This window comes from Aulostomus chinensis, chromosome 16, assembly GCF_037954235.1.
Source record: "Aulostomus chinensis isolate RoL2024-O1b breed Wild chromosome 16, RoL_Achi_v1.0, whole genome shotgun sequence".
NCBI classification, from domain to species: Eukaryota; Metazoa; Chordata; class Actinopteri; order Syngnathiformes; family Aulostomidae; genus Aulostomus; species Aulostomus chinensis.
In genome coordinates, this window is record NC_141335.1 from 14,052,964 (window position 1) to 14,078,370 (window position 25,407).

General features: G+C 41.7%; 2 protein-coding genes across 2 annotated transcripts; both read left to right on the plus strand.

The window, feature by feature from the left end:
- Positions 1-2,309: 2,309 nt before the first annotated feature.
- ppp1r21 (protein phosphatase 1, regulatory subunit 21) lies at positions 2,310-15,578 on the plus strand. The gene is made up of 22 exons (XM_086180904.1): positions 2,310-2,978; positions 3,851-3,919; positions 4,095-4,241; positions 4,972-5,073; positions 5,169-5,333; positions 5,422-5,480; positions 5,564-5,658; positions 5,820-5,872; positions 6,718-6,867; positions 6,949-7,050; positions 7,136-7,224; positions 7,334-7,470; positions 7,614-7,706; positions 9,419-9,546; positions 10,053-10,202; positions 10,658-10,750; positions 11,503-11,757; positions 12,142-12,177; positions 12,299-12,415; positions 13,027-13,125; positions 13,209-13,337; positions 13,880-15,578. The coding sequence occupies exons 1-22, from the start codon at positions 2,919-2,921 to the stop codon at positions 13,907-13,909; spliced, it is 2,358 nt and encodes a 785-aa protein (XP_086037030.1). The 5' UTR covers positions 2,310-2,918; the 3' UTR covers positions 13,910-15,578.
- Positions 15,579-16,447: 869 nt separating this feature from the next.
- On the plus strand, positions 16,448-24,674 carry ston1 (stonin 1). The gene is made up of 4 exons (XM_086181148.1): positions 16,448-16,610; positions 20,674-22,600; positions 22,733-22,935; positions 23,353-24,674. The coding sequence occupies exons 2-4, from the start codon at positions 20,746-20,748 to the stop codon at positions 23,416-23,418; spliced, it is 2,124 nt and encodes a 707-aa protein (XP_086037274.1). The 5' UTR covers positions 16,448-16,610; positions 20,674-20,745; the 3' UTR covers positions 23,419-24,674.
- The last annotated feature ends 733 nt before the right edge of the window (positions 24,675-25,407 follow it).

The following is a 25,407-nucleotide window of genomic DNA, read 5'->3' on the forward strand; positions in this document are numbered from 1 at the left end:
CTAGCTGAGAGGGGTAATGCTATGTCGTGAATATATCAAGAGATTATTATGGATTAGATGAAATTAATCGTGAAGGATTTGAGCAATGATGGCTGCATTAGTAACATGTCATTTCACTTGTAGCCCAAAGGAGGTCACGCGCCTTTTAAATCACGAGACTATCCTGCAACATGCAACAGTCAGTTACGATTTCTGAGCTTGTTTTTGTTCATGCACCCTCTCCTCCACTCAAACTCAGCTATAAATAATTAATAAGTGACATCACAGCACTAATTGTAAATGGCATTAGGTCTCTTAAAGGAAAGTTGGAAGGAGGGGAGAGAATACACTATCATCTTCTCCCAATTTAAATTTGATTCAAAAATACTTTATTTCCCCAGAGGGACACAAGGATTTTGCATTTAACCAATTTGCAAACAGTGAAAAAAACAAACTGTTCATTCCCCACCCACTCTATTTCCTGTTGACCTTTCAGTACTTTTGTACTTGACTTAAGTAAATGTAGTAAAGTCACAGTATAAAACATGATGTTAAAAATAAAACTCCTGCATTCAAGTCAGTTTTCAAAATTGTAATTTTGCTAGTAGGGCTACTATTAAGTATTCATAATTTCTGTTTAGTATTTCTTTTTTCCCCTTAAATGTATTTATTCAGGGGGCTTCACTGTAAACCATGTTACACAGTTACACATGCATACCTGCAAGCGCTGCTGTTTCACTGGCCTCACCCAGACTTATCTTGCTGGTGTGGACATAAAAAAACTGGCCACCTCTCCGCCTCTTCTATGCCTTCCAGTTTGTTTGTTTTGTTGTTGTTGTTGTTTTTGCCCAATACCACCAATCAGCCAAAAAAAAAAAAAATTAAATATGAATTACTATAAATATAAATTAATTCAATTCCTTCCTAACCATGTTTCATTTCATTTAACCTATTTTGTTATGTATTTTGATAGTTTCTAAGTGAACAATATGACTTCTGACCTGCATTCGTCCCTTTGGGCCATCTAGGATTTCAGTGTCTTTTTAACTGAAGCTGCTTTTCTTTATCTGAATCTGAGTTACCTAATGGTGTTGCACAGAAACTAATGTCACTTTCATGCAAATGAATCAGAGTCCTGTCGATGTTATGCGATATTCGCTGAAAAGTGCTTCATCAAATAATAATGTCAGAAAAAAAAAGATTGGATAAGGTAATAGAAGCCCCCAGTGTAGCAAGATTTTTGACAAGGGGTTTGTTTTTACCGCTTAGTTAATGCAGCTCACTGCTGCTTTACATGGCGTTCATGTGTCTTAATAGTTTGGAGAGATTGATTTATGCTCCCAATGTGTGATGTTGTAATTGACTTTACGCAAGTTGCTTCATGCTCTGTCACATCTCACATTTCAAGAAAATGAATGAAGGGATAAGGAGAGAGGAAACAGAAGGGAAGGAATGATACTAAGAAGAGGAGGAAGAAGGACAGTGACAAAGACCTGATTTACAGTTTGATCAATCACTTTTCTGTCATCCAGGTGAAAACCAAAGGACCGTACACAATTGAACACACAATAATGAAACCTAAAATAAAATGACAAATCTGTTGTTATGTGTAATTTTTAAAGCTGTTAAATTGTATTTGTCTTCTTCAATTGTAGGTAACATCAACAATATTTCATCAAACTTTGTGGTTTGCCAATCGGTATTATTCAACTACACTCTAATTAAGAATCTAACTGACCTGACATTGACTCAAGTTCTGTGTTTATGTATGAATTTGAAGAAATTGTGCTTGAATTTTTTCTTGCCAAGACATTTTCTTCTCTTAATCCACTAAATCTGAGAGGAAATATCATACTTTTCACATCTCAACAATTATTAGAATTTGTGTTTCTTTTTTCTTTTCTAGTTGTGTTCTTATACATAATAGTTAAAGATGAGCTGCACCACAAGCGCCAACAAAATTCATTCATGAGCAAATAATAATAATAATTTTTGACATAGTCCCACATTTAGTACTTTATACTCACTAGCTTTTACTCAAGAATTATTTTCTAAACAGGGACGTAACTTGATAAATGGGTATTTTCAGGTTTGGCTTTCGCACTCAAATGAAGGATTGGAATGCTCAGAATGAGATTTGATTTTGAGATCGAGAATAGCTGATACATCTACCCATCTGTAGCTAGTTTACCTACGTTTTCATGTACCACTACATCCCCGGATAGTACAACGAATACTAATGCTTTAGTGGAGTAAAAATACGTATCTAAAGGTATGATAGCCATTTAGGGGTGCTGTAGCTCCGAGCGCAAGAGGGCGCCTTGCGTGCATCAGCTCATCACTACCGTGAACTCTGACCTGTTTGAGTCTCTGGTCTGGTGGGATTTTATTCGAGCAGGGAGGAATAAGGTGCAAGTGTCCTAGTAGAAGAATGGTCTGTCGCTGCTGTTTCGCTAACTTTGCAGCAGCTACGCTCTCTCTTGAATAGGACCAGCAGATCCCGCGGGTCTCACGGACACTGTCTCTCATGTGTCGCTCTCCGCTCTGCGTCAGGGTCTGTTTTGCTACATAGCTACCAAGCTAACTAGCGGGCTTTGCTCTGTCACTGCTGACAGTGCTGTCATGTCGGAATAACGTCCGGCTTCATAAAATACCGTAAACCAAATGGTGACTAACCAGTACTTTCTCGGGGACCAATAACCGTACCTCTGTGACAATGAATGCGACGTTATCAATTAGAGGAAAAGCCGACTCGAAGTAAGTTAGCTACTGAAAACAGTTTGCTAACCCGAGCTTGCCAAATCACAGCTAACCGTGACCATCAACATTCCAAGCTGGTGACAGCGTGAACAGGAGTTTCTGTCAAACTCCCTGGACTACTACCGGCTAGCAGGTCTAGCTAAGGTAACGTGACCTAGTCAGCGACGTTTCCAGCTACAATGGCTAACGTCACAGACCTGCAAACAAAGTACAGCAAGCTGGCACAGGAGTACTCCAAGGTAAACGTGATTTCATTTGATGTTGATAAAGTGACGTTCACTTTCTTTGAAAACACACACACACACACACACACACACACACACACACACACACAATTTGTTGAAACTCCCCATGTGGACACCACAGTGCCAAGAGATGAGGCACTCGTAGATATGAACATTAAGATAATGGCCAGTTTAAGACTTAATGATTGCCTTGGCTGTAGTTGGTGATGTTACCACAGTGTTTTATCATTCACCTCATTTATGTCAATGGGTTTAGATGATATTTGATATCATTTGAGACCCTCAAATTAAGGCAGTGGAAGTCAACCTTTGTAACCTCATTAAAGGATTTTTATTTTTAAATTTTTAAATTTCATTCAGTCAAGGACTGTGTGTAAACTGCTAAGCCACATACCCCCCCCCCCCCCCCTTTAGTTTGCAGTCTCAACATTTTGTTTGTCAAAAAGTTAATTCACATTACTCTGGTTTGACATTTCTGTTCATCCCTGTCCCTTTTTTAAAAACTCATTTACCTAAACACCCACTGGTCATTTGCTGTCAATATTTTTGAAGGTTTAATTGTTAATAAGTGTCAGTAAAGCCTCCATGCCTTTGCTTTTTTTGTTTTTGCCCTTTGTCCGTGTCAGCTGACAGCACAGGGAGGATGTTTCCTGTAGTCCGCATACTCAGGAAATGCTGACACTGTCATTTTCACACACATTGTTATGAAAGTTAGTTACACTATGTGCTTGAATGCTGCTTGACCTCAAGTAAAGAGCTTCTGTTGAAATTAATATTCATGTCAGAGTAGTATGAGGAACAGCAACCACCCCACACACAAGTCAACAATATGACAGAGGTGATGACTGCTCATGTTTTTTTCACAGCTGCGTGCTCAGAACCAGGTGCTGAAGAAGGCGGTCGTGGATGAACAGGCCAACTCTACCTCCCTAAAAGTAAAGTGATGTCACAAATATTTATATATCATCTAACAGTTGTATTTTACATTTTTACTCCCAGTATATACTGAGCATGTTTTCCTTTTGTCAGTAAGCATGTCATCAGCATTGCATTAGCTTGATACATTGATTCATAAGCAGAACACGTGCCATTGATTTTTTTACCCATTAGGAGCAGCTGAAGCAGAGGGATCAGAGCCTGAGAAAGCAGGAGCAGGAGATGGACAGTCTCAGCTTCAGAAACCAACAGCTAGCCAAGAGGGTGGAGCTGCTTCAGGAGGAGCTGGTGGCCAGTGAAGCTAAGGGCAAAAAGGGGAAGGTGATCATCTGGGGGGAAATGCAAGGGAGTGGTTATAAGCTGGTTCACAGAGAATAGGATGTTTGGTATTTTTTGTCTGTAATGGTCACAATGGCCTTCTTCACATGGATGGCAATAATCTATTAACCTGATTAAGACAGTAATTTAAATAAGACACTTAAAACTACATATTCTGATTCCCCTTACCTGAAAAAGGTCACATTTGGAGTAAGCAATAATCAGAAAAAGATATGGGGAATATTCTGGTTGTAATTGTGTTATTTATGTGTATGGTAGACATTTATACACCTTAATCACAGTATGAAATCCTACCATCGTTTTTGCAACACTTACTACAGTTAAGTCATGGTCCAGTTTCAGCGAATGTTTCTTGACTCAATGGACGGTTTTTGGCATAAAGCAACAAGAAAACACTCAAAATATGATGTGTTAGCAGCATGATAGATTCAAATTTGGAAAGTTAACTCCAATGTAGAATGAAGACATGTAATGGGGTGTGTCTTCAGTCACTAGTCAGTAGCATTTTGATAGGAATATGATGAAATATTCTATAAGAAACTCATTAACGCTTAATGACCTTGTCTTGACAAAGGCCCATAGTTGTATAATGGCTGTCAAGTAACTGTGGCTTTTGTTGATGGCAGAACAAAATTTTAGTGCAGCTCCAAGGGTTATGTTTGAAGTGTCAATGTCAATGTCGTTAAAATGTTTTTTTTTCTTTCTCTTTCAGAGTAAAGGAGACTCACCCTCCCAGCATGGCATGCAGACCCAGAGTGTTTTTGATGAGGATTTACAGAAAAAGATAGAAGAAAACGAGAGACTTCATATTCAAGTAAGGAGCTTTAGCATGTCGTTCTTCTTTGTTCTTATAATAAAGCCAAAACAATCAGGAGTCCATGAATGCGACGTCTTTTCTCTGCTCTTTAGTTCTATGAAGCTGATGAGCAACACAGAAGGCAGGAGGCTGAGATGAAGGCACGATTAGACGAACTGGAGAAGGACTCGAAGCAGCACCAAGCGGTTGTCAACGGTCTCACCACCAAGTACATGGAGACTATTGAGAGGTTGCAGAGTGACAAAGCTCGCTTGGAGGTGAGACTCGAATTAATCTGCTGGAGGATGATGATCAGTGATGTGATCTTCAGTTTTACTATGTGATGTTTTTTCACTCTTCTGACAGATGAAAACTCAGACTCTGGAAAGGGAAGCCAAAGAGTGCAGACTGAGAACAGAAGAGTGGTACTTTTGCCTTTTTCTGTGACGTGTCCACCCATTCAGGTTAATGGTCGAGTTAATCTATTATATCTTGTTTCTCTGTGTAGTCAGCAGCAGTTGAGGCGTTGCCAGTCAGAACTCAACAGACAGCTAAAACAAAGCAGCAGTGTTATCCAGGAGAAAGTGCCCTTCAATGACACCAGTGAGTATTTGACTTTTTTAAAATCTGTTGCACTGCACAAATTGACACACAAGAGATACACTACTCGACTAGATGATCAGACGCCAGCCATATTGTTTGACAACTACTTCAGTTAAGGTCTGTGCTTTTGGTTTGTTTGTTTTTTATCTCCCATCCTCCAGAATTTAGTGACTACAACAGTCTAAATGTGCCACCACACAATCGAAGGCATCAGGTGCGTGAAAAACAAATATCAAGTGTTTGTGTACCTGTGTATTATTTATAGTTCTTAAAATGCCCCCAAAAGTCACTATTGTGGTGATTATTAAGCGGCCAAGGTTACTGACAATCATCCAGAAGAAATCAGGTGCTCTTAAGGTCTGTTTCCACCGAAGTGTATTTTTTTTCCTGTACCTGACGTGTCTCTTTAATTGTTGTCAACGGGAGTACTTTGTTATTAATGCTATGTGATATAATGAAGCACAGAGCATTTTTCTTCCTGGTTTAGCATATGGGATTATTTTCCATTTGTGGAGAGTTGAAAAATGATGAACTTTGTAAAAATGCAGTGCTTTTTCGATGGCAGTTGAGGAGGGGCAGCACAAAAAAAACAACAACCCCGCACCATCACATCAGAAAACAGAAGGGCTACTGAATCACACAATTGTACTTATTAAGACGTTTCCTCACCCAGAAATTCTCAGGAACACAGCTGGCGGGTCTGTCTTATCTCCCTCTTAAGTCTTTATCACACTCAGAACATGGACTGAATGAATTTTTTACTTCTGAGACTCTATATCATAGCCACCAAATGCTGCTCCTCCAAAACACTTGCTTTCAGGAAAGCACCAGTCATTTTTAGTTGGGGGGGAAAAAACTCACTTTGATGGACACTAGGCCTTATGTTTTGGAAGATAACAATTTGTCAAATGTGAAAGGAAATGGTTGGCTCACAGAAATAAGGTGGGTTTGAACCTCACCAGCCAGATGATTAACAGTAAAGATTATGAGGTAATGATTGAACAAAACTAAGCCATTGATGTGTGTGTGGCGTGTATATTTTTCTTTTCCTAACTTCAGCTTAAAGCCCGCGATGTGGCAGGTCAGGCCTTGAGCTTCATTCAGGACCTGGTGGCAGCTCTGTTGAACTTCCACTCATACACAGAGCAGAGAGTACACATCTACCCACTTGACTCTTCTATTGAGCCCATCTCCCCTCTGAACCAGAAGGTAAGGGCTCTGTACATGACAGACTTCCCTCTATCACTTAGACTGTTGTGTCTGTTGATTGTGTAAACACTGTCTCCCCAGTTCTCCCAATATCTACATGAGAATGCAGCCTATGTGCGCCCCCTGGAGGACAGCTTCCTTCAATTACACCAAAGCATCACAGAGGACACTGTCACAGTACTGGTGAGGGTTTCTGGACTTGTTTGAATTTGTTTATGATGCTAGTTTGTAATAAATCACCACATTTTTGTTGTTGTTTCCTTTGAAGGAGACTGTGGTCATGCTGAAGAGCTTCACCAACCATTTTGCCTCGTATACCCATTTTCTACAAAAGCTTCTTCCCTACCAGCTGAAAAGGTCAGGTGTGTGTGTGTGTGTGTGTGTGTGTGTGTGTGTGTGTGTGTGTGTGTGTGTGGAGTGAGGGAGGCTGGACTGGACTGATGGTTGTCATTTCTTCTCTTTTCAGCCTAGAGGAAGAGTGTGAGGCCCCTCTTTGTACTGCTGCTCTCACTGTGAAAAATCAGGAGCTGCAGACCGACATGAAGAGAGTAACTTCAGTGTTTGAGAAGCTGCAGAGCTACCTTAACCTCTTGGCCTTACCCAGTAAGTTCACAAAGCATGTCTGAGTTGTTGTATTTTGCTGAAATGTTCATCTTTTATACCTCTCATTGCTGTGGAATTGGCTCACTCCAGAAGGGAAGGCTTTGTCATGCTTTTTTTTTTAACCAGTGTGCGCTGTGTCTCAGGTGTCCGGCAGGATGCAATGCCACAGAGCAGCAATTCCGCTGTCTTCACCCAGCTGGCTGCCTGCCTGCACAGTCTTCATGACACCATTAAAGGTGAGCAGCGCCGTGAGCCATTTTTTGACCCGCCGCCATTAACCACTGACTCAGGATAGCTTGCTAATATTTCCATTCATAAAAGTAAGAATGGAGTTATCTGTTTTTACAACCCCCACAAGCACATTTTTGTGAAGCCAGAAGTTTCTGTGAATCATTTGTCACATTTGAAATACAGATGGAAGTATATTTTAGCATGCACTCGTAGAGAAGAGTCTCACACTCCCCAATATTGGCTGCAGACTGTAAACCTGCAGCCTTATGATACCAAGCTCCTTTCCCTCTGGCATCTGCAATGTGAACAGCTTCAGGTTATGTTTACACGAAAAAGATCTGAACAGAAAATACAAATGTGGTGTTGCGTCCTCAGATGAGCGTTTTTGGGGAGGAAATCTGCATGCATACTGTGACACAAAAGTGTGTGGTATTTGATTTTGTATGCACACGAGGCAGCTAGGTGACGGTGTATTACACAGCCACACAACACCACCATGTGCTCCTGCCTGCGTGAAACTTCCTTCAACTTCTCTTCTCTCCCTAGTAGCGCAAAACCTAAACATTGGCAAAGAAGAAAACAAAAAAGGACTATTTTGTCTTGACAGATGAGGAGACGGATTGAAATAATCTGACATGTTTGTTTATTTCCCTGTACTGGCACATGTATGGGCAGCACGGTGGTGCAGTGGTCAGCACTGTCGCCTCACAGCAAGAAGGTTCCGGGTTTGAGTCCTGGCTCACACGGGATCTTTCTGTGTGGAGTCTGCATGTTCTCCCTGTTCCTGTGTGGGTTCTCTCCAGGTACTCCAGCTTTCTCCCACAGTCCAAAGACATCAAGAGGGGACGAGGCTGATTGATACTCTAAATTGACCTTAGGTGTGACTGTGAGTGTAAATGGTTGTTTGTCTATGTGTTGGCCCTGTGATGGACTGGTGACCTGTCCAGGGTGAACCCCGCCTCACTCCTGAAAGCCGCTGGGATAGGCTCCAGCCCCCCCCCCCCCCCCCCGCGACCCTCAACAGGATAAGTGGAAGAAAATGGATGCATGGAGGGATGGATGGCACATGTATGTGACGTAAACAGAAGGTCTGAGCAGACTTCTGTTTCTTTAGCAGTCTAGATGGGAACGCAACGGTGGAGTGTTTTTAAGTTTTCTGCTCTGGAGTGTTTTTGCATTTTCAAGCCCCCAAAATGCCGTCACCATCCAAATGAAAAGCACATCTGATAAAATGTTTTGTCGCTTTCACCCGCAACCGTTGTTGTGTAAACAGGGCCTCAATTGACAATCAGTAGATGTGGGTATGTATCGTCTCCTGCTCCAGTGACCACAGTCACTTGCTGCAGGCTTGAGGTGCAAAAATACAACAGAAACACTGAGATTGTCATCCATGCTGCTTTTATGCTCTCGTACCGTAGTTTTGACCGTACTATCCACTTCTTTCCGCTGCATTGACTATTTTTGTGATGTCAAAAGTGATGATCACATTAAAAAAAAGGAAAGGCAACTTCTTGTCTACTCGCAGTGGGAACAGGATCAGTCTGCTTTTTTGAGCAGTTTTACCTGGGGGGTGTGTGCATATCATTCATATTGGAATGATTAAATTAACATTTGTTAAAAAGCTGGCCTTTGATGTCAAAATATGATAAACATTGTGAAGTTAACAGATGGTTGAAGTGTTTGTGTTTTCTGTTTTGACTCCTCCCCATGTGTCTAGAGATGTCAAAGCACTACAACCAGAAGGCCAGTTTAGAGCAGGAGCTCCCCACTGTCACCCAGAAACTCTGCACCACCACCGAGTGTTTACTGGGGTCCCTGGGCTCGCTGACCAGCAGCACTGGAAAGGTATAACCAACAGGGGGCAGCCAGCAGCCGGGTTTACAATTCTTTTGACATCTGTTCAAGCCTGAGACATAATTGTACATCTCACTACAACTGGATCATGATGGCAATGTACCACTTTGTGAAATGGTAGAAGAGCATGACTCAGGTGGGCTGCTGTACTGGACAAATCAGGGCGTGCACAGCTGCTCCCCAAGCCAGAATAAGCGATGAACAATGTGTTTGTGAATAAAGTGAAGCGTTGACTGAGGTGGGGCGTCTGATGGGAGGCAATGTGGAATAACACTCAGGCGCTGCATGTATGCATCATTTCTGCTGGCAGAACCTGAACAACACAAACATTTATCATCCTACGCCCCCTTGCTGGTAGAATCAATTTTTCACAGTAAAAATACTGATTGAGTTGAGGCCCAAGTAGATAAATGTTATTAGTTAGTGATTAGCTAATGAGTCTGCTAAGATCTAGTTTGTTAAAATGAATGGAAACATAACATCCCTGTTTCTTGCAGATTGCGACTTTCTTCAGCAACAACTTGGACTTCTTCACATCATCAGGCTATGGCCCAAGAGGAAACGTGGTAGCTCTTAACCCAGCCCATGCAGAGAGCATGCTGGCCAACAAAAAGAAAGCGGCGGCCTATATTCATGTTGTCAGAAAGGTAAGAATCCATCATTTCACTCTGATGACACCTCAAAGCATCAGCTGGTTACAAAGGAACACAGGGTCTGTGCAATGATTTCCCCCTGACTTTGAAAATTGTTAACATTAGGTAGGTGTCATCTTAATACCTTATTTAAAGAGAAGTCTTTAGTAAAATATTATCTGGCTTTGGTGTTCTACTTTTACCATTTTAGTAGTAAACTTCTTATTTCTCAAAAATGATCAATATAGGCAACTGGACTCACCTCTTGTAAGTGAACAGTTGCCTATATCGATCATTTTTGAGAATCACGATGACCTGTATGACTGAGAATATTTCTTTTATTGTCTTGTGTTTTTTCCGGTTTGGGAAAACGTATATAAGAATTGTTGCTCTAATGATTAAAAAAAGGTGATAATAAATGCACTTTTCAAATCAAAACTTTTTTTGCTTTTTTTTTTAATTTAATGCAGCCGAGACCACAATCCGTTCCATACCGAGAAGCCCTGGCCAACCGTCGCATCCTCACCAGTTCCACTGAGAGCAGGGAGGGTCTAACTCAGCAGGTATGAGAAGAGTTTTGATGTTGACAGTTAATTAATCAAGAATATTTTATAGATCAGAATTGTTTGGTCTGCATTCCATGAATGCAGCAGTATAAAACTACCAAGACAACAATAAATTTGTTAATTACTCCGAGCAAGTAGGACGATATAAAAACTATGTGGCCAATTTTCCAAGGAAAGAATCCATAAATTTTGGGTCAGATCCACTTGACAGTGAATTTTTAAACATTTTCATCTTCAAATGCCTGTCTGTCAGCGAGATGCCTTGGCTGTGGTTTGCATTCTTCTAGATCTCTCAAGTTGTACTTTTTTTTTTTTTTAAATTAGGTCACATTTATGATTAAAGATGTTGCAAGTGTCAATAAACTGGACCCAATAGCATTAATGGAGTTAGAAGAAATGCTGTTTCCTCATAAAGATGTGTCTTGACAACATCTGCTTCAGAATGATGTAATGATTTATTTCAGACAAGTTATTCTGTAGGGACTGGGAGGGAATATTGAGTGTTTTCCAGAGAGGCAGTGCACATTCTGTCCTGAGCCAGCTCCAAACATGTGGTGCTAGGGAAGTAGCATCAATCATATAGTTTCAAATACTGGAAGTTTTGCCATTGGAGCCTCCTGATTTTGGAAGGAACTGCTGAAAGAGCTTAGACCAGCAGGATGTTAGTTTTATTCACTTTCAGATTTCACATCCCCCAAGCTCGCTAAGGCATCTTCCACAAGCTCATCCTCCATGTTGTTCTTCTGTAGGTGCAACAGAGCCAGGAGAAGATTGCTCGTCTGGAGCAGGAGAAGGAGCACTGGCTCCTGGAAGCTCAGCTGGGGAAGGTGCGCTTGGAAAAGGAGAACCAACGCATTGCCGACCTGGAAGCCCAGCTTGCTGCTGCTCTTGGGGGAAGTCCTGGATCTCAACCAGTGGCAGGCAGCACACTCGCCCAGAGTCAGGAGGAAGCGGAGACGGCGCTGACCGCTGCAGGGAAAGAGTCAATGCTCTGCACCAGCCTGGTACAGTCACGAAACTGCCCGCTGTACTTAACATTTTTGCTTGCAGAGGACATTTCTGGCCACGGTAGGAGGGCCCAGTTTGCCTCAACAAAGGGAGTATTATTGTTCACGCTTGTAGCTCCCACGCCGGGCAAGATTTTGCTTAATAAAACTCAGACTTACAATGTGCTGATGAGGCAAAATGGAAGAATACTGTTGTTACGCAAGTCAGTGCAGAGTTCACTGCACGCTCACAATCCAGAGCTGTTCCCTCACTAGTCACACTATATGTAGCTTGTACATGCTATCTCTTGGAGGGCTATCTGATCACGGCCTGTGTGTTTGTGAGAATGGGGTTTTATAACGTCAAATCTCTGATATGTTTCTGTGATGTCTTGTAACCAGGTTGGAATGTTGTGCACCATACCTACAGTTGAGAGTGTAAGTTGATGGGCGCATCAAAACCACATTAAAACATGGATTTAACTTTTCACTTATTCTGCACTCTGCACCAAACAAAAATAAGATCAAATATAGCCGGATGTTGTGTCTGTGTGTGCAGGTTGGAGATGAGGAGTCCAGGGAACAGCTGATAAAGACTCACTACATGGCCCGAGTAGGAGAGCTCACCAGCCAGCTGCAGATTTCAGACAGCAAAGCTGTTCACTTCCACTCTGAGGTGACACCCTTACTTGAATGTTTACACAAAAACAATTTCTTGTTCCTGACCCTTTCACAGTACACACAACCTATTTACCACTGCTTGTCATCTTTTAAGAGGACGTCTTGGACTACACTTGGACACTGTCACTCGCCATGTTCTGTTATTTGCTCCTTCCAACAACCAGCCCACAACTGTTTTTATCTGCTTCTTTAAATATCTTAAACATGGATGAAAGAGCCTACACTAAAAACTCTTAGTGTGACCATGTTGCCTTGTTCTTTCCCTCTTATGTACATGGCTTTTATTTACTATGTCTTCATATTACATATGTAAATGTTGCCTCTGCTGCTAAGCAGAATCTTAATACTCTTTGTATCATAGGGAATTTTGATCTGAGTGTAGGTTTTTGTCTGAATGACATCTTGCTGAATGGTGTCCAGCTTGCCAGACGCATTTGGTACCATAGTAACAGGCATCACCTGATCCTCATCATCTGGCATTTCTTCAGACCATGGTGCTTGTTCAAATGCACCCATTTCTAAAAGAAAATGCAGCTTTAGAGAAAGTTTAAGGCCATGTTACACACCTGGGTTAAAGGGAAAAAGTCTTATGTTTTGTCTTTCTAGTGTCGCGCATTAGCTAAGAGGTTAGCCATCGCTGAGAAGTCACGGGAGACTCTGAGCGAGGAGATCAAACTGGCAAATCAGAACATCACACGCTTGCAGGTAAACTACATTCTTACTATCAAAAACCACTTCCTTAAACACGTTCACTTCCTCTAATTGAAACTTCGATGTCTGTCATACAGGACGAGCTGACCACGACAAAGAGAAGCTATGAAGACCAGCTGAGCATGATGAGTGACCACCTGTGCAGTATGAATGAGACACTGAGCAAACAGAGAGAAGAAATCGACACGCTCAAACTGGGCAGCAAGGTAGAGTAACTGTACTGACACAGATCTCAGATTTGGTCTACTGCTGCCATCAACCCAAAGGAACCCAAAAGGTGCTAAAGAGAGGTGATGAAAGTCCAGCAGCTTTAGAGAGTGTGAGAGATATTTCAGAACTTGGAGGGAACGTGACATTGGTGAGATTACTTCACTCAAGAGGTGAAGTGGGAGATCGATAGTGGCGGTGTGGCAGCTGCAGGATCTGATGCAAAAAGCACCTGTTAGCTGGAAGCAGCTGAAAAGGACATTAAAGTTGTAGCAGCAGAAACAGGGAGGCCTGTTTAAGAGTGCATGTTCCAGCATGTCTGCACACAGCTGAGCTCATGCAGTGAAATTGCAGGATTGAACATGTTGCTGATGCAAAGGTGGTGATTTTCTCTTGAAAGTCAAAAACCAGCACCAGCATGTTTCTAGATTTTGAAATGGAATGCAGTTATCTTACTGCACCTGAAAGCAACAGCTTTTTTTTTTTACTGTGCTTTTATGTTTGTGTAGAACTGAGCTTTTATTTTTTTTGTCTTCTTTAGGGAAATGCCAAAAAGAACAAAGGTCGCTAGGGCTGCTCTCATTTGGAATCAGAAGAGCACTTGGAACACGAGGGAAAATCTGGAACGTAGAATCTCCCGGCAGTGTCCTGGTACCGAAACCACCACTTCAACGAAACTCCAGGACGGCCTCAGAATTCTCTACTCACAGACAGTGGCAATACAAAACCAAAAAACTCTCGGCGCTTCAACATGTGTTACTGGAGAAGCTGCGCCCCCCCCCCCCCAAAAAAAAAACCTTCCCACGTTTTGGCATTAGTTAACATGATTTGCTTAAACTGTGACGGAAAATACTGCTTGACCTTCGCTGTCACAGCAGGATGGAAGAGAAGCAGCTTTCCTGTGGACTGGACAGGGGAACTTACTCAAGACTTGAAGACCAAACCCTGATGTGTGTGTGTGTGTGTGTGTGTGTGTGTGTGTGTGTGTGTGTGTGTGTGTGTGTGTGTGTGTGTGTGAGAGAGACAGAGGGAGAGAAATATGTTTAAACTGCTTATCTGTTAGTGAGGCTGTATGTGTCTGTGGTTTTACACTTTTAGATCAAATTGGTGATCATTTGTGCTCATGGGCCTAGTATGTCTACAACAGTCAGAAAATCCTTTCCAACAAGCTTCTAACAAAGAGAGAGCTTGAATGATCAACTAACAAAGACACTTGAATCCATTACTCATTTTTGGAAAAGTTCAGTCCTTTGGGGCTGCACAAAAGAGGAGATGTCTGCCTTGAAGCAACAATTAACTTTGTTTACCAGAAGAAAAGATTTGAACGGATGAGTTGCGGCTTGTAAATTGGTCTGTCTGTCTCTGTAACAATAATCATTTTATCACCTAAATACTCATGGATGTGAACTCAGAGGTCCTGCATCCTTTAAGGAAGGATAAAAAGGGTTCATGTGAATAAATATACACTCGTTTGAATTCATGACAGAAAATATACTTTAATTTTTAAAAGAGACACACACACACACATATATATATATATTCTGATGTTACAAATGTTTATTTTCCACCAAAAAGTGGAACCTGCACCTTGTGTTGTGGTGTCACCCATGAAAGTGAGTCTGCGAAGAAGTGAAAGAAAGGGGTTGAACTCGTGCAGGTTAATGTTTACAGAACATCAGAACCTCTGGGGCTTGTCAGGACAACAGGAAGTGGTCCAATAATAGTGACTAACTTGCCACTCAGCCTGGCTCTTGTTTGCCCTTCTACAGCTGCCAGCTAACCTTTGATCACTGAAACCTGCCAACGCCCTGTAAAGTCATCAAGAACTGTATGCTCACAGTGTAACCTTCTCGAAAGCACATCGAAATATGTGAAAGTAAATAAAGAGCTTGCTCCACATGGTCAGTCATGATGTTTGAGTTTGTTAGACTCAACATCTCTCGCTGCATTTCAGACAGGAAAAAAAGCCCACACTGATACACACCCTAGCCACTGGGAAATAAGACTTAACTGGACATATGAGAACTGCAAGGCTGATTTAATGCGTCACTGCGTTGTGTAAGGACAACTTGTTAGGTCATATTTGAGTCTGTTGCTTTCATGTACTCACGTTACATTCAGCTGCAGTTTGAGAAAGGACCAAAAAGGACTTGAAACGTTTTTTTCTGCATCTATTCAACGGCCTTTAACTTGTGGCTTTGATCAGAATGATCTTGTGAAAAAATAAAAGGTGTAAATCTGAGGAAAAACTGGCCTTAAATTATCTTACTGAAAATGCAAAAGACTAAACAGACATGATTTATAGGAGATTGCTATCAAGGAGACATGATTCGCGTATTGCTGACTAAAATCCAGTAGGAAGTCAGATTTCTCACAAACTTAGAAATAGCAGGTGAAAATTAAAATTTCTCCTTAGATGCATCACACAGCTCATTATCGCCTAGAATGCACATCGACTTGATTACACAATTTCTATACATAAGCAGTAATGCATTGATGCTGGAAAAAACAGCTGAATATCTTTTTTTTTTCATCTTGTCCATTCTAAAATTTAATGACATACAACATATATAATATTTTTTTCAGATAGTGAGGACCAATTTTCATTATCATTTTAGTGTATCTTTTTTTTCCTCTTTATTTCTTTGTACGGCTCTCATTGTCTAGAATACCACCCAGATCATTCGGAGTGTTGTAACTGATAGCTTTGTCACATTTCTTGCCAATTGTCAACATAGAATCCAGCAAGCAGGAAACTTGTGAAAAAGTGCTTTAGAAAGACCTGGAAATTTGAGTAGATGGCTGATTTAAGAGTAGTTGGAACACACATAAACCACATAATTTTTCATTCATTTTAATTTAGCTGGGAAATTTAGACACGGATTCCAGTTTATTTTTTTTATGCCTGAACAGGCATTTTAAAGAATACATTGTCATTAAAGTTATCATCAAATGTTTGAAAAAGGAAATGTATTTGTAAGAATGTACATGCACCCTTTTATAACCGACCAGACGAATGAGTGAATCCTCACTGGTGAGACGTTTAAGAACGTCCACTTGGTTTTGATATTTCCTACTGTCATGAAGGCAACACGGCCGCGCTGATTCCTGCGGTGTCCCGTTGGAGGACAGTCAGTCAGTCAGTGGTGGGGAAGCGCCGCGCTGTTAAAACTCTCGGGATTCAATCTCTGCCATTTTGAGGAGAACCGGCCGACATCAACGTCCATCAAACACAAGTCATGACCTGAAACTAACGCAGCTTTTGTAAAACTGTGAGTATGAATCCCATTTGGTCGCTTTATTTTTAGTTTTGGAGGAGCTTTGATAGTTCATGTGACGACCTAAAAACTGTTGTGCACCACTCTTCCAAAATTTTGACTTGCGTTTGCGCCGTTATGAGTGAGTGGCGCATGTCGATAGCAGAGTAGAAAAGTAGCACAGACCGAAAGTTTTAGTCAGCATCAAAACAATGGCGCAGAAGCGAACCCAGTGGTGGGCCTCTCTGTCCGGGATAAGGGCCCGACCCACCGGGTTGTGGATGACAGCATGCTGCTGCTGCTGCTGTTGTTGTTGGTATGGGTGGAAAAGTACGCTGTTTACCGCTTAGCTAACTCCTTTCATTGTTTTGGTGTTCACTGACCCATCCACGAACAGAGAAACTGGGCTTCAAGAATCCTTCAAAGTAAAAGCAGCCCAACATGGATGCTTTTATTTTTTTCTTCAAAAAGCTGCAATTTTGTGAAAGTTTAAAAGATTCTTCAAAGGACTTTTGATTCTTGTAATTTGTTTTCTTATAACGTCCTTCTACACTCCTCATCTTTTATAGTTACTACTAAGTAGTGATGCTCATTTACGCCGTTTTGCCGTGAAAGCAGCAGCTTTGATGGGAATACACTGGAAATGGGTCATTTCGATTCCAGCTCCAGCTGACATCTAGTCATTGTGGTCACAGCAGCATCACTCAGCGGTAACCTGTAATGTTGTAGTCTGTCTTTGCAGAAAAACAAACTACTGTGCGGGAAGAGTGTCCAGGAAATATCCCTGGAGTCAAACAGGAACTTGTCTCCTTTTAACAGGAAGCATCACATTTTTCCTTTTTTTATCAGCATGATCCTTCTTTTCTTAGTTTCCTGTCAGTCATGAATTGTCAGGCCATTGTTTGAAAATAGTTTTTTGTCATCACGTGCAGGGAAAGAGTACTGCTCTCAAAGGGATAGCGCCCCCCCCCCCCCCCCCCCAAAAAAAAGAAAATTCATTCAAATGAAAGTGATCAGCTCAACTTCATGCTGTTGGATGGTTGGGTAAAGTTCCTTTTTTTTTTTTTTTTAAGTCTACAAAACCATGCTGGATTTTTACAGGAAAACAGAGATGCAGTAATTTCCCAAACAACTTAAGTGAATAGTAACCAACTTTCAAAAAATTGACAAAAAAAACATAATAAATCCGCTGTTCTGGTGTTTCATCTTGCCGAGTTGTTTTGAAAAGCAGCCTGTAGCTTCCAGCCATGACTCTAACTTCAGTGAGACTACAAGCGTAACGCCAGTGATGTTTTTTTTAAATAACTTGATAAAAGCATGCGCCATACAGAGGGATTTAGCATGTTGAGGGTTAAGGATACCTGGACTGCTTCAGATGAGAGTAATTATATACATTTCAATTTTGACAGAGAAACAACATCAAAAACCTGACCTCCTTGGCAGAGGTTATGATGTCATGCAGAGTGTTTATATGGCTTAGTTAGTTTCAGCCCATGATTACTGTTCCTCTTTGTGGATGGAATCCGTCTGTGTTTTTAATACCCTCATGATATTCTGCTGACATGTGAACACATGATCCAGCCTCTTTGGCGCTCTATGTAGCTTTGACGCCACACTTGAAAACACGCAAACTGACCTCTTGTAAAGCAGACCAATGACCCAGTCTGAACAACTTAGTGACTTTAAGGGAAACTCTACATATTATGTACAAAACCTGTATCGTGCAGAAATTTGTTATGCTGCAGTTCTGCAATCTATCTGGAAACAAACTTTTTTTTCTCCCTCCATCATATTTTCTTACATCCCTAGGCTTGAGAAATTAGTTTAGTTTAGTAAGTTGTAAATGTTTTTGCCCCAGAAGAGATTCAGATGTTTATTTTAATTAGAGTAATGACTCTTTCACAGCCCCTTCTCTTCCGGTTTTTCAAAATCTGAAAATGAAAATGACCTGGATTAGAGTTTATCAAAACTATATTAAGATAATATTTGTTGTCAGTGAATGTAAATAAAACATGCTGGTATTTCCTGTGTACAGAGCGGCTTGTCCCAGAGGAATGTGTGGAATGTATTCTTTTGTCCTGTTCAGCTTTAGCAGCGTTTTGTCTCTGTATGAATTTCTAGAGAACGCAGACAAGAAATGACTGTGAAAGCCTGTCGCTAACCCCCCACCCCCCCGAGCACTCCTCCTCGTCTCTGTTCCTGTTTTTTAGCATGAACTGAAGGATTTTTTCAGATGGAGAAGGAAGGAAGGAAGAACTCGTGGGAAACTCCTCTCTTTAAAGCAAAGTGTCCAGTTTTTTTTAATGAAGACATGTCAATGAGTTAACCCCAAGTCAAGCTCCTACTTACTTGTTTATTTATAGTGGAAGGAAGTTGCCACTGGATGTCTTCTTCTTGCGGGTCATGGCTATAATGATAGGAAGTTTTTAATGGCAAGAAGCGAGGGGTCTCCTTCTGCGGCCTCTGAAGTTGAATGAGTATAGATATACAACAATAGCAACTGTTCAACCAATTGCTAATCAGCCCCAAAAAAATCTTCGTCAGCATTCCCTCGCTTTATAACATTTTTATGTCTCCATCCAAGCATCTGCACCAAAAACATCAGCACAACTAGAGAGGCAGGAAGGAGCTCCTCTTCTCTCTGCCACGGCTCCACATTATACCCGTCTCTCACAGTTGACTTGATCAGAGCTGCTGCTACCATGGAAAACCCTCTCGTATGCATTTCAGCTTGTGTTGAAATATGGATTTAGTTTCAAAGGGTACCTTGTCTCAAATGCAGCATTTTTCCTCAGTATTATAAAACCACTGAACTTCCTCAAGCTCCTTTTTTTTTTTTTTTTTTTTTTTTAAAGAACGTGCTTTTTTCCTCTGGAAACTTCTTAAATAAACCTCTTTCGTATGGTGCCTCAAACTGAAGAGACTGCAGCCTCAGGAAACTTAATGCTAACTTGAAGCTTGAATTTTAAGCATGCTAAGAATGATCATGTGCTGAGGGTGATGGTATTGTCATTGTTTGTTGGATTTCTAAACAGTCAATACCAAATTCTAAAGACTTGTTCATTTGTCTTGGTCCATGTCAACCTTGCCATTTAATAATCACTGCCTTTTTTTTTTATAATACCAAGATCGATTCACATTCCTCAACTTTAATGTAGATTAAGTGAGTGATTTGTCACAAAACCTCAATGCTGATTTTAAATTTTTTTTTAATTCATTCTCCATTTATCTGTTAAAACTTTTACTCAGTGTTGAACAAGTGCATGTTATTGTCTCAAGCTTGGATTAGCACTGATGGGAACACAAAACCTGTGTGAATGTGGTCATTTGCGACCCGCCTTCTGGGTGATGCTACCTCATGTTGTTCTTTCAGCATTGTTTTTGAGATCATTATTGAAAGATCACAAAGTCGTGAGGAACGAAGAGGTAAGCATAGCCATCTGTAGCATCGGCTACTTCCCAACTGGACAGTGTTTCTTCTTTAAAATGAGAGTAAAGAATGGAACTGAAGTTTTTTTTTTTCCTCATTGAAAATTACGTTTTTACTCTTCTACTACATGTCATTTAATTGATCTGATTGGCTGCTCGTGGTAGATGCTGATAGGAAGATGGTTCATCGTCTGACATGTCGGGTTTCTGAGTTTTGTTGATTCCCTCCGTGCTGCTACATACACTTTACCCTTTTTTTGGATTCCTTCGATTGTGAAACCCAGAAAGACAAAAGGCAGCTTTTCTGATTGCAATGGGCAAGTGGTCAATCTGTTGTTTTTGCCAGGTAAAAAAAAAAACCTGCACGTCACTGAGGAAAAACTGCTCAAGTAACACTGAACATCAAGTAAGGTTTACATCATGTAAGGCTCAGTTAATTGTAGAGTTGTAAGACATAAATTTGTTCTAACTTGTCAAGGTCGCTCTCTCATTAAGCTTTAGTGGTGTATCTTAAACAAATATATTTCATTTGTATCCTGAAGAGCCTTTATGTCCTACCAACAGGAAAAAAAAGATCTTCTTGCTTCTCCTGATAAATGGCTAGGATCTTTTCATTGGTTTTTAACTCTCGCCATTTGTTTTCTTACAGAAGAGAAGACGTGGGGATATTTAACACAAAGGAAGACGTGTTTGATTACTTGCAGCCCCCCCACCCTCAGCCATGTGTTCTACCAATCACTCCAACTGGGTCACATTTGAAGATGACAGCACACCAATCTCATCACCTCAGAAGCCTCTGCAGTCACCAGGGTGTGTCAAAGCAGCCGTACCACGTCCCAATGGTCTGAAATTACTGCTTCCTCCTATCAGAGACACTTCCTGGAGTTTTAACAGCTCCCTGGAATCCCCTCAAAGCCACTCGAGTCCTAGTGGAAGTTCCTGTGTACCATGTAACACACCCTTTTGCACTCCCGTGAGTGGGGTTCCCACCAGCGCATCTCCGTTTCACTCAAATACCTGGGACAAGAATGACTTCTTCCAGAGCTTCTCCAGCTCCTCTCCCACCTCCGTTCCTTCTCCTGCACCAGAAGCCTTGAATCAATCCTCAGATGGACCAAGCCCCTTCCCTTCTTTCCAGGGGAACTCAGGACACTTTAATCCCTTCTGGGACGGCTCTAGACACAGCGCAGATGTAGGCAGCTCCTCCTCAGACTCAGAATCGGACAACAGTCTACCGCGCTTCTTTATTCGGACCAAAGATGGCAGCGAGCCTCCACGTGACCACCTCCAGAGCACCTTCTCTTATGTTTGCAATCAACTGGAAGGCCTTCGAGCAGATTCAGACCATGAAGCAGAGACCGAAAGGGATGGGGAGAGGCGTCTAAGTTGCAGAAGTGAGGTGTTAGGTGAGGGTTCATCTCAGTTTGTCCCCCGGGGTTTGTTTCGTAGCCAGAAACGAGACGGCTGGTCCGTGATGCTCAGGATTCCGGAAAAAAAGAACCGCATGTCCTCTCGACAGTGGGGCCCGATCTACCTCCGCTTGTTGCCAGGAGGTGTTCTGCAGATGTATTATGAGAAAGGTCTAGAGAAGCCATTCAAAGAGTTCCAACTTCTCCCTCAGTGCAGGCTATCGGACCTCAAGCTGGAAAGCTACAGTGAGCCCCGCAAAGTGCTCACAATCAAGGTTGAGCTTTGGTCATACACAGAAAAGAAACGCTACCACCCAAAGCTGGAGGTTAATCACGAAGCAGAGGTGGATCAGCTACTTAAGTTTGGTTCGACAGTGCACGATGACATGGAGGACCTGGTGGTCTCCATGGAAGAGGAAATCTTCAAACTGCGTCTGCCCCACCAACCAAAGCGGCACCATGAGGAACAGGAGCTGTCGGTGCAGATCACTGATCATATTTGGGTACAACTTGATAAGTTTGGAGGAGTCATGGAGCGGACCGCCTTCACACAGATTCACTGTCTGGCTTTTCTTAATGGCCTGGGAGATTGCTTTCTTGCTCTGAACGACCTTGGGCTCCTGCGCATCAACTCAACTTATGGATCTGAGGAAGATGGTGAAGTTTGGATGGAGGTCGCTGACTACCATTTTCACAAATGTGTAAATGAGTCGGAATTCCAAAGGTCCCGACTGATTAAGTTCTTTCCTCCTGATGCGTGCAGGGTGGAGCTGATGCGGTACAAGACCATGCTTTTGGGTTGCACAGAAATGCCTGTATCTATTAAAGCTGTGGTCACAGTTCAAGGTGCTTATGTGGAGCTCCAGGCCTTTCTGAACATGTCAGGAACTTTCCTGACTTCCGCGGGGGTGTCTGACACGTCCCCCCTGTGTGAGAATGTGGTGGTGCGTGTGCCAGTGCCAGGCAACTGGATCAAAGTTACACAAACAGTGGCCCTGCTACGACAGAGGTCACTGAAGGCACGTATGAACAGAAACACCTGCTTGGGCTCTGTCACCACTGCAGACTCCCAGCCGGTTATGCAGGTGTCAGTTGGTACCGTCAAGTATGAGAACGTTTATTCAGCTGTCGTCTGGAGGATTGACAGGCTACCTGCAAAGAATACAGGTAACACATCTTTGAAACGGTCTAACTGACCTCGGTGTTGCTGTATTACATTTTCTCTTTAGCCTCTTTTGGATATGTCCAGTGGTTTTGCCTCTCAGGGATGTAACGTGCACTTTGTTTGCTCCTTTGCAGCAGTGGATCATCCTCACTCGTTTTCCTGCAAGCTTGAGCTGGGATCAGATCAGGAAATCCCAAAAGACTGGTACCCGTTTGTCACCATGGAGTATGAAATCATGGGCGCAGTTGTGTCACAGACCAGAGTCAAGTCACTGGGTACCACCAATGACATCCAGCCGCAGAAACATGTGACCAGTTGGACCCGCTATCATTGTCAGGTAAGATGTATGAGTGGCATTTGCATTTTCACCAGCATCAAATATAGAAGAGTAACAGTACACTTACATGAGGTGATCCATTCTGTGGTCAAGTACAAATCCTGGTCCTTTTGAATTGTGTAATTACTCCACACAGTACCCTTACTTGGCCCCGGCTTTGAGGAAGTGGGCTTCTGCATGACGCAATAGAATGAACATAGAATGTGGACATGATATTACCTGGCAGCTTATTGGACAAAAAGGATCAATTCCAGTCGCACAAGGCTGTGGAAACAATAATCGGCCTGAAACTACTTTGCATAGTTACAGTTTTGGGTTGGAGGGGCAGTCTTGCTTCTAGCAAAGTAACCAGACCAAAATATGAATGCACCCCAAGTTTTCGTTTACATCATAACAACTGAAGTGTGTCTTTTTTAGGTGGAAGTGGAGAAGAAATGGATTGAAACGGAGTCACAGAGGCAGTCTGGCTGTATGACGCAATGAGGATTAAAGAAGTTGTGAAGAAGACTTTGTCTCTTTGGTCTAAGACATTTTGCCATTGGTGAAAAGGTATAACAAAATGAAAAAAAAAAAGGGTGACGGGGGACTTTCTACATATATCCGGTGTCAAATTTATCTAATCACTCATAGCCTGCTAGTATTTCACATGAAGGTTAACTGATATTGTATCCACAAATTAAAAATCTAATATGGTCCCTTTGCCTAGCACTTTACATTCAATAGTTTTATTAATTGTTACATAACAGTTTATACAAGTATTGTATATAAGCTTGCATCATCTGAACTGCCCTCTGGAACAATTTGTAGCCTTAATAAATGTATGTTGAGTTGGCAGAATGAGATAAATGACCCAAGGAATGGGCGTTTTTCAACACATTTATTGTACTCTTGAATTAATAATGGCTAATATTTATAATTTCACACTGAACTTCAAGATTGGACTCATTCAGGTTCTGAGCCCTCTAGGTAAATATGTGATAGTGGCATTATACAATTATAGCTTTGAACTCTAACCATCTTAACGATTTTCCCAGCTCGTCGTGTTCAAGAAGAGAAATGGAAAGGTGATCATGTGTACTAGGTTACAATTATCTAAACACCTCTTGGGAAAGTGATGTAATCACGAAATTCTTTCAGAAATGATCACAATACACATTCAATTCCAATGAGCAGCATTTCTCAAAAGAAATCGGACAATAATTCCTAATGTGGTTTGTCAAAGCAGGGTCAATCAATAAACCATCAAATAGTTCTAACCCAGAGTGCATCAGTCAGAAAATATGCCAATTTATCTTATAACTAAAGTGTATCTTCCACTTTTGCTCAAACTTAAGTGTATTTCTTCTCCAACAGTAAAGGGGGCTGTTATTGCAACCTAATATGACAGTAGACACTTTGTAGAAGTGTTTGAACTTGTGTGTAACTGCTGCAGCTGCATTTGAACACAATATCCTGGTCTTAATGTGCATTACATCTTAACATATGGAGCCAATGAACATTGTATTATGTAAAACTCATCATTTGTGCTGCTTACATTTTAACTTCATACCAAGGTTGCATTCTGGGTGACTGATGTCTGGCTGTTATTTAAGCAAAGCAAATGTATTGTTATATCTTTCTGCCTCTGGATTATGCGTGAGAAAAGATGTGTGAAGCTTCATAGACCAACACGGTCTTCAATCCAGACTTCTTTGTATGTGGTACTGAAAGAGTTCAATTAAATCTGAATGATGAGCTACTTCTCCGAAGATGTCTGTAAGACTCGTTTTTGTCTCCAACAGACACTGTTTACACTTACCAGCTTAATTAAGTACACTTATTTAGTTCTCAGAACCATCCGAAACCTTTAAGCTACCTTTATTCTTTGAGGTGTAAATCCAATATAGTGATGGAGACATTCGTTTGAAATTTTGATCCACATTGACGTGATGTGATCACACAGCTGCCGCAGATTTGTTGTCATGCTCATGAAACCAGGCACAGGTGATGGATGGGACATTAGTGATGCTGTGTTATCCTGCTGGAGGCAGCTGTTTGTAGATACCCAGATACAGAGGATTGGCTGTGGCACTGAAAGACCTGGTGAAGTGATCATAATCATGAATATGGCAGGGAAATGTGCGTTATTTGCCTCTCAGTTGATTTTAATAATAAAAAATTAAACAGAGTTAGTAGAATTAGCTCTCATAATCATAAGAAGCAGCGTGGCTCAGAGGTAGAGTGACCGTCTTGCAACCCAAGGGTCACTGGTTTGATCCACACTTCCCCCAGGACCATATCAAAGTACCCTTGAGCAAGAAACTGAACCCCAAATTGCACCTGATGGCCCTGCAACTGGCGACCCATCCAGGATGTACCCTGCTGTCTCCCCCAGTGTCAATGGGTAAGTGGGATAGAAAAAAGGATGGATGGATGGAGACGCAGGGGACGTGTCGGTTGCAGCTGCACCAAATTGGCAACATCAACTGTCAA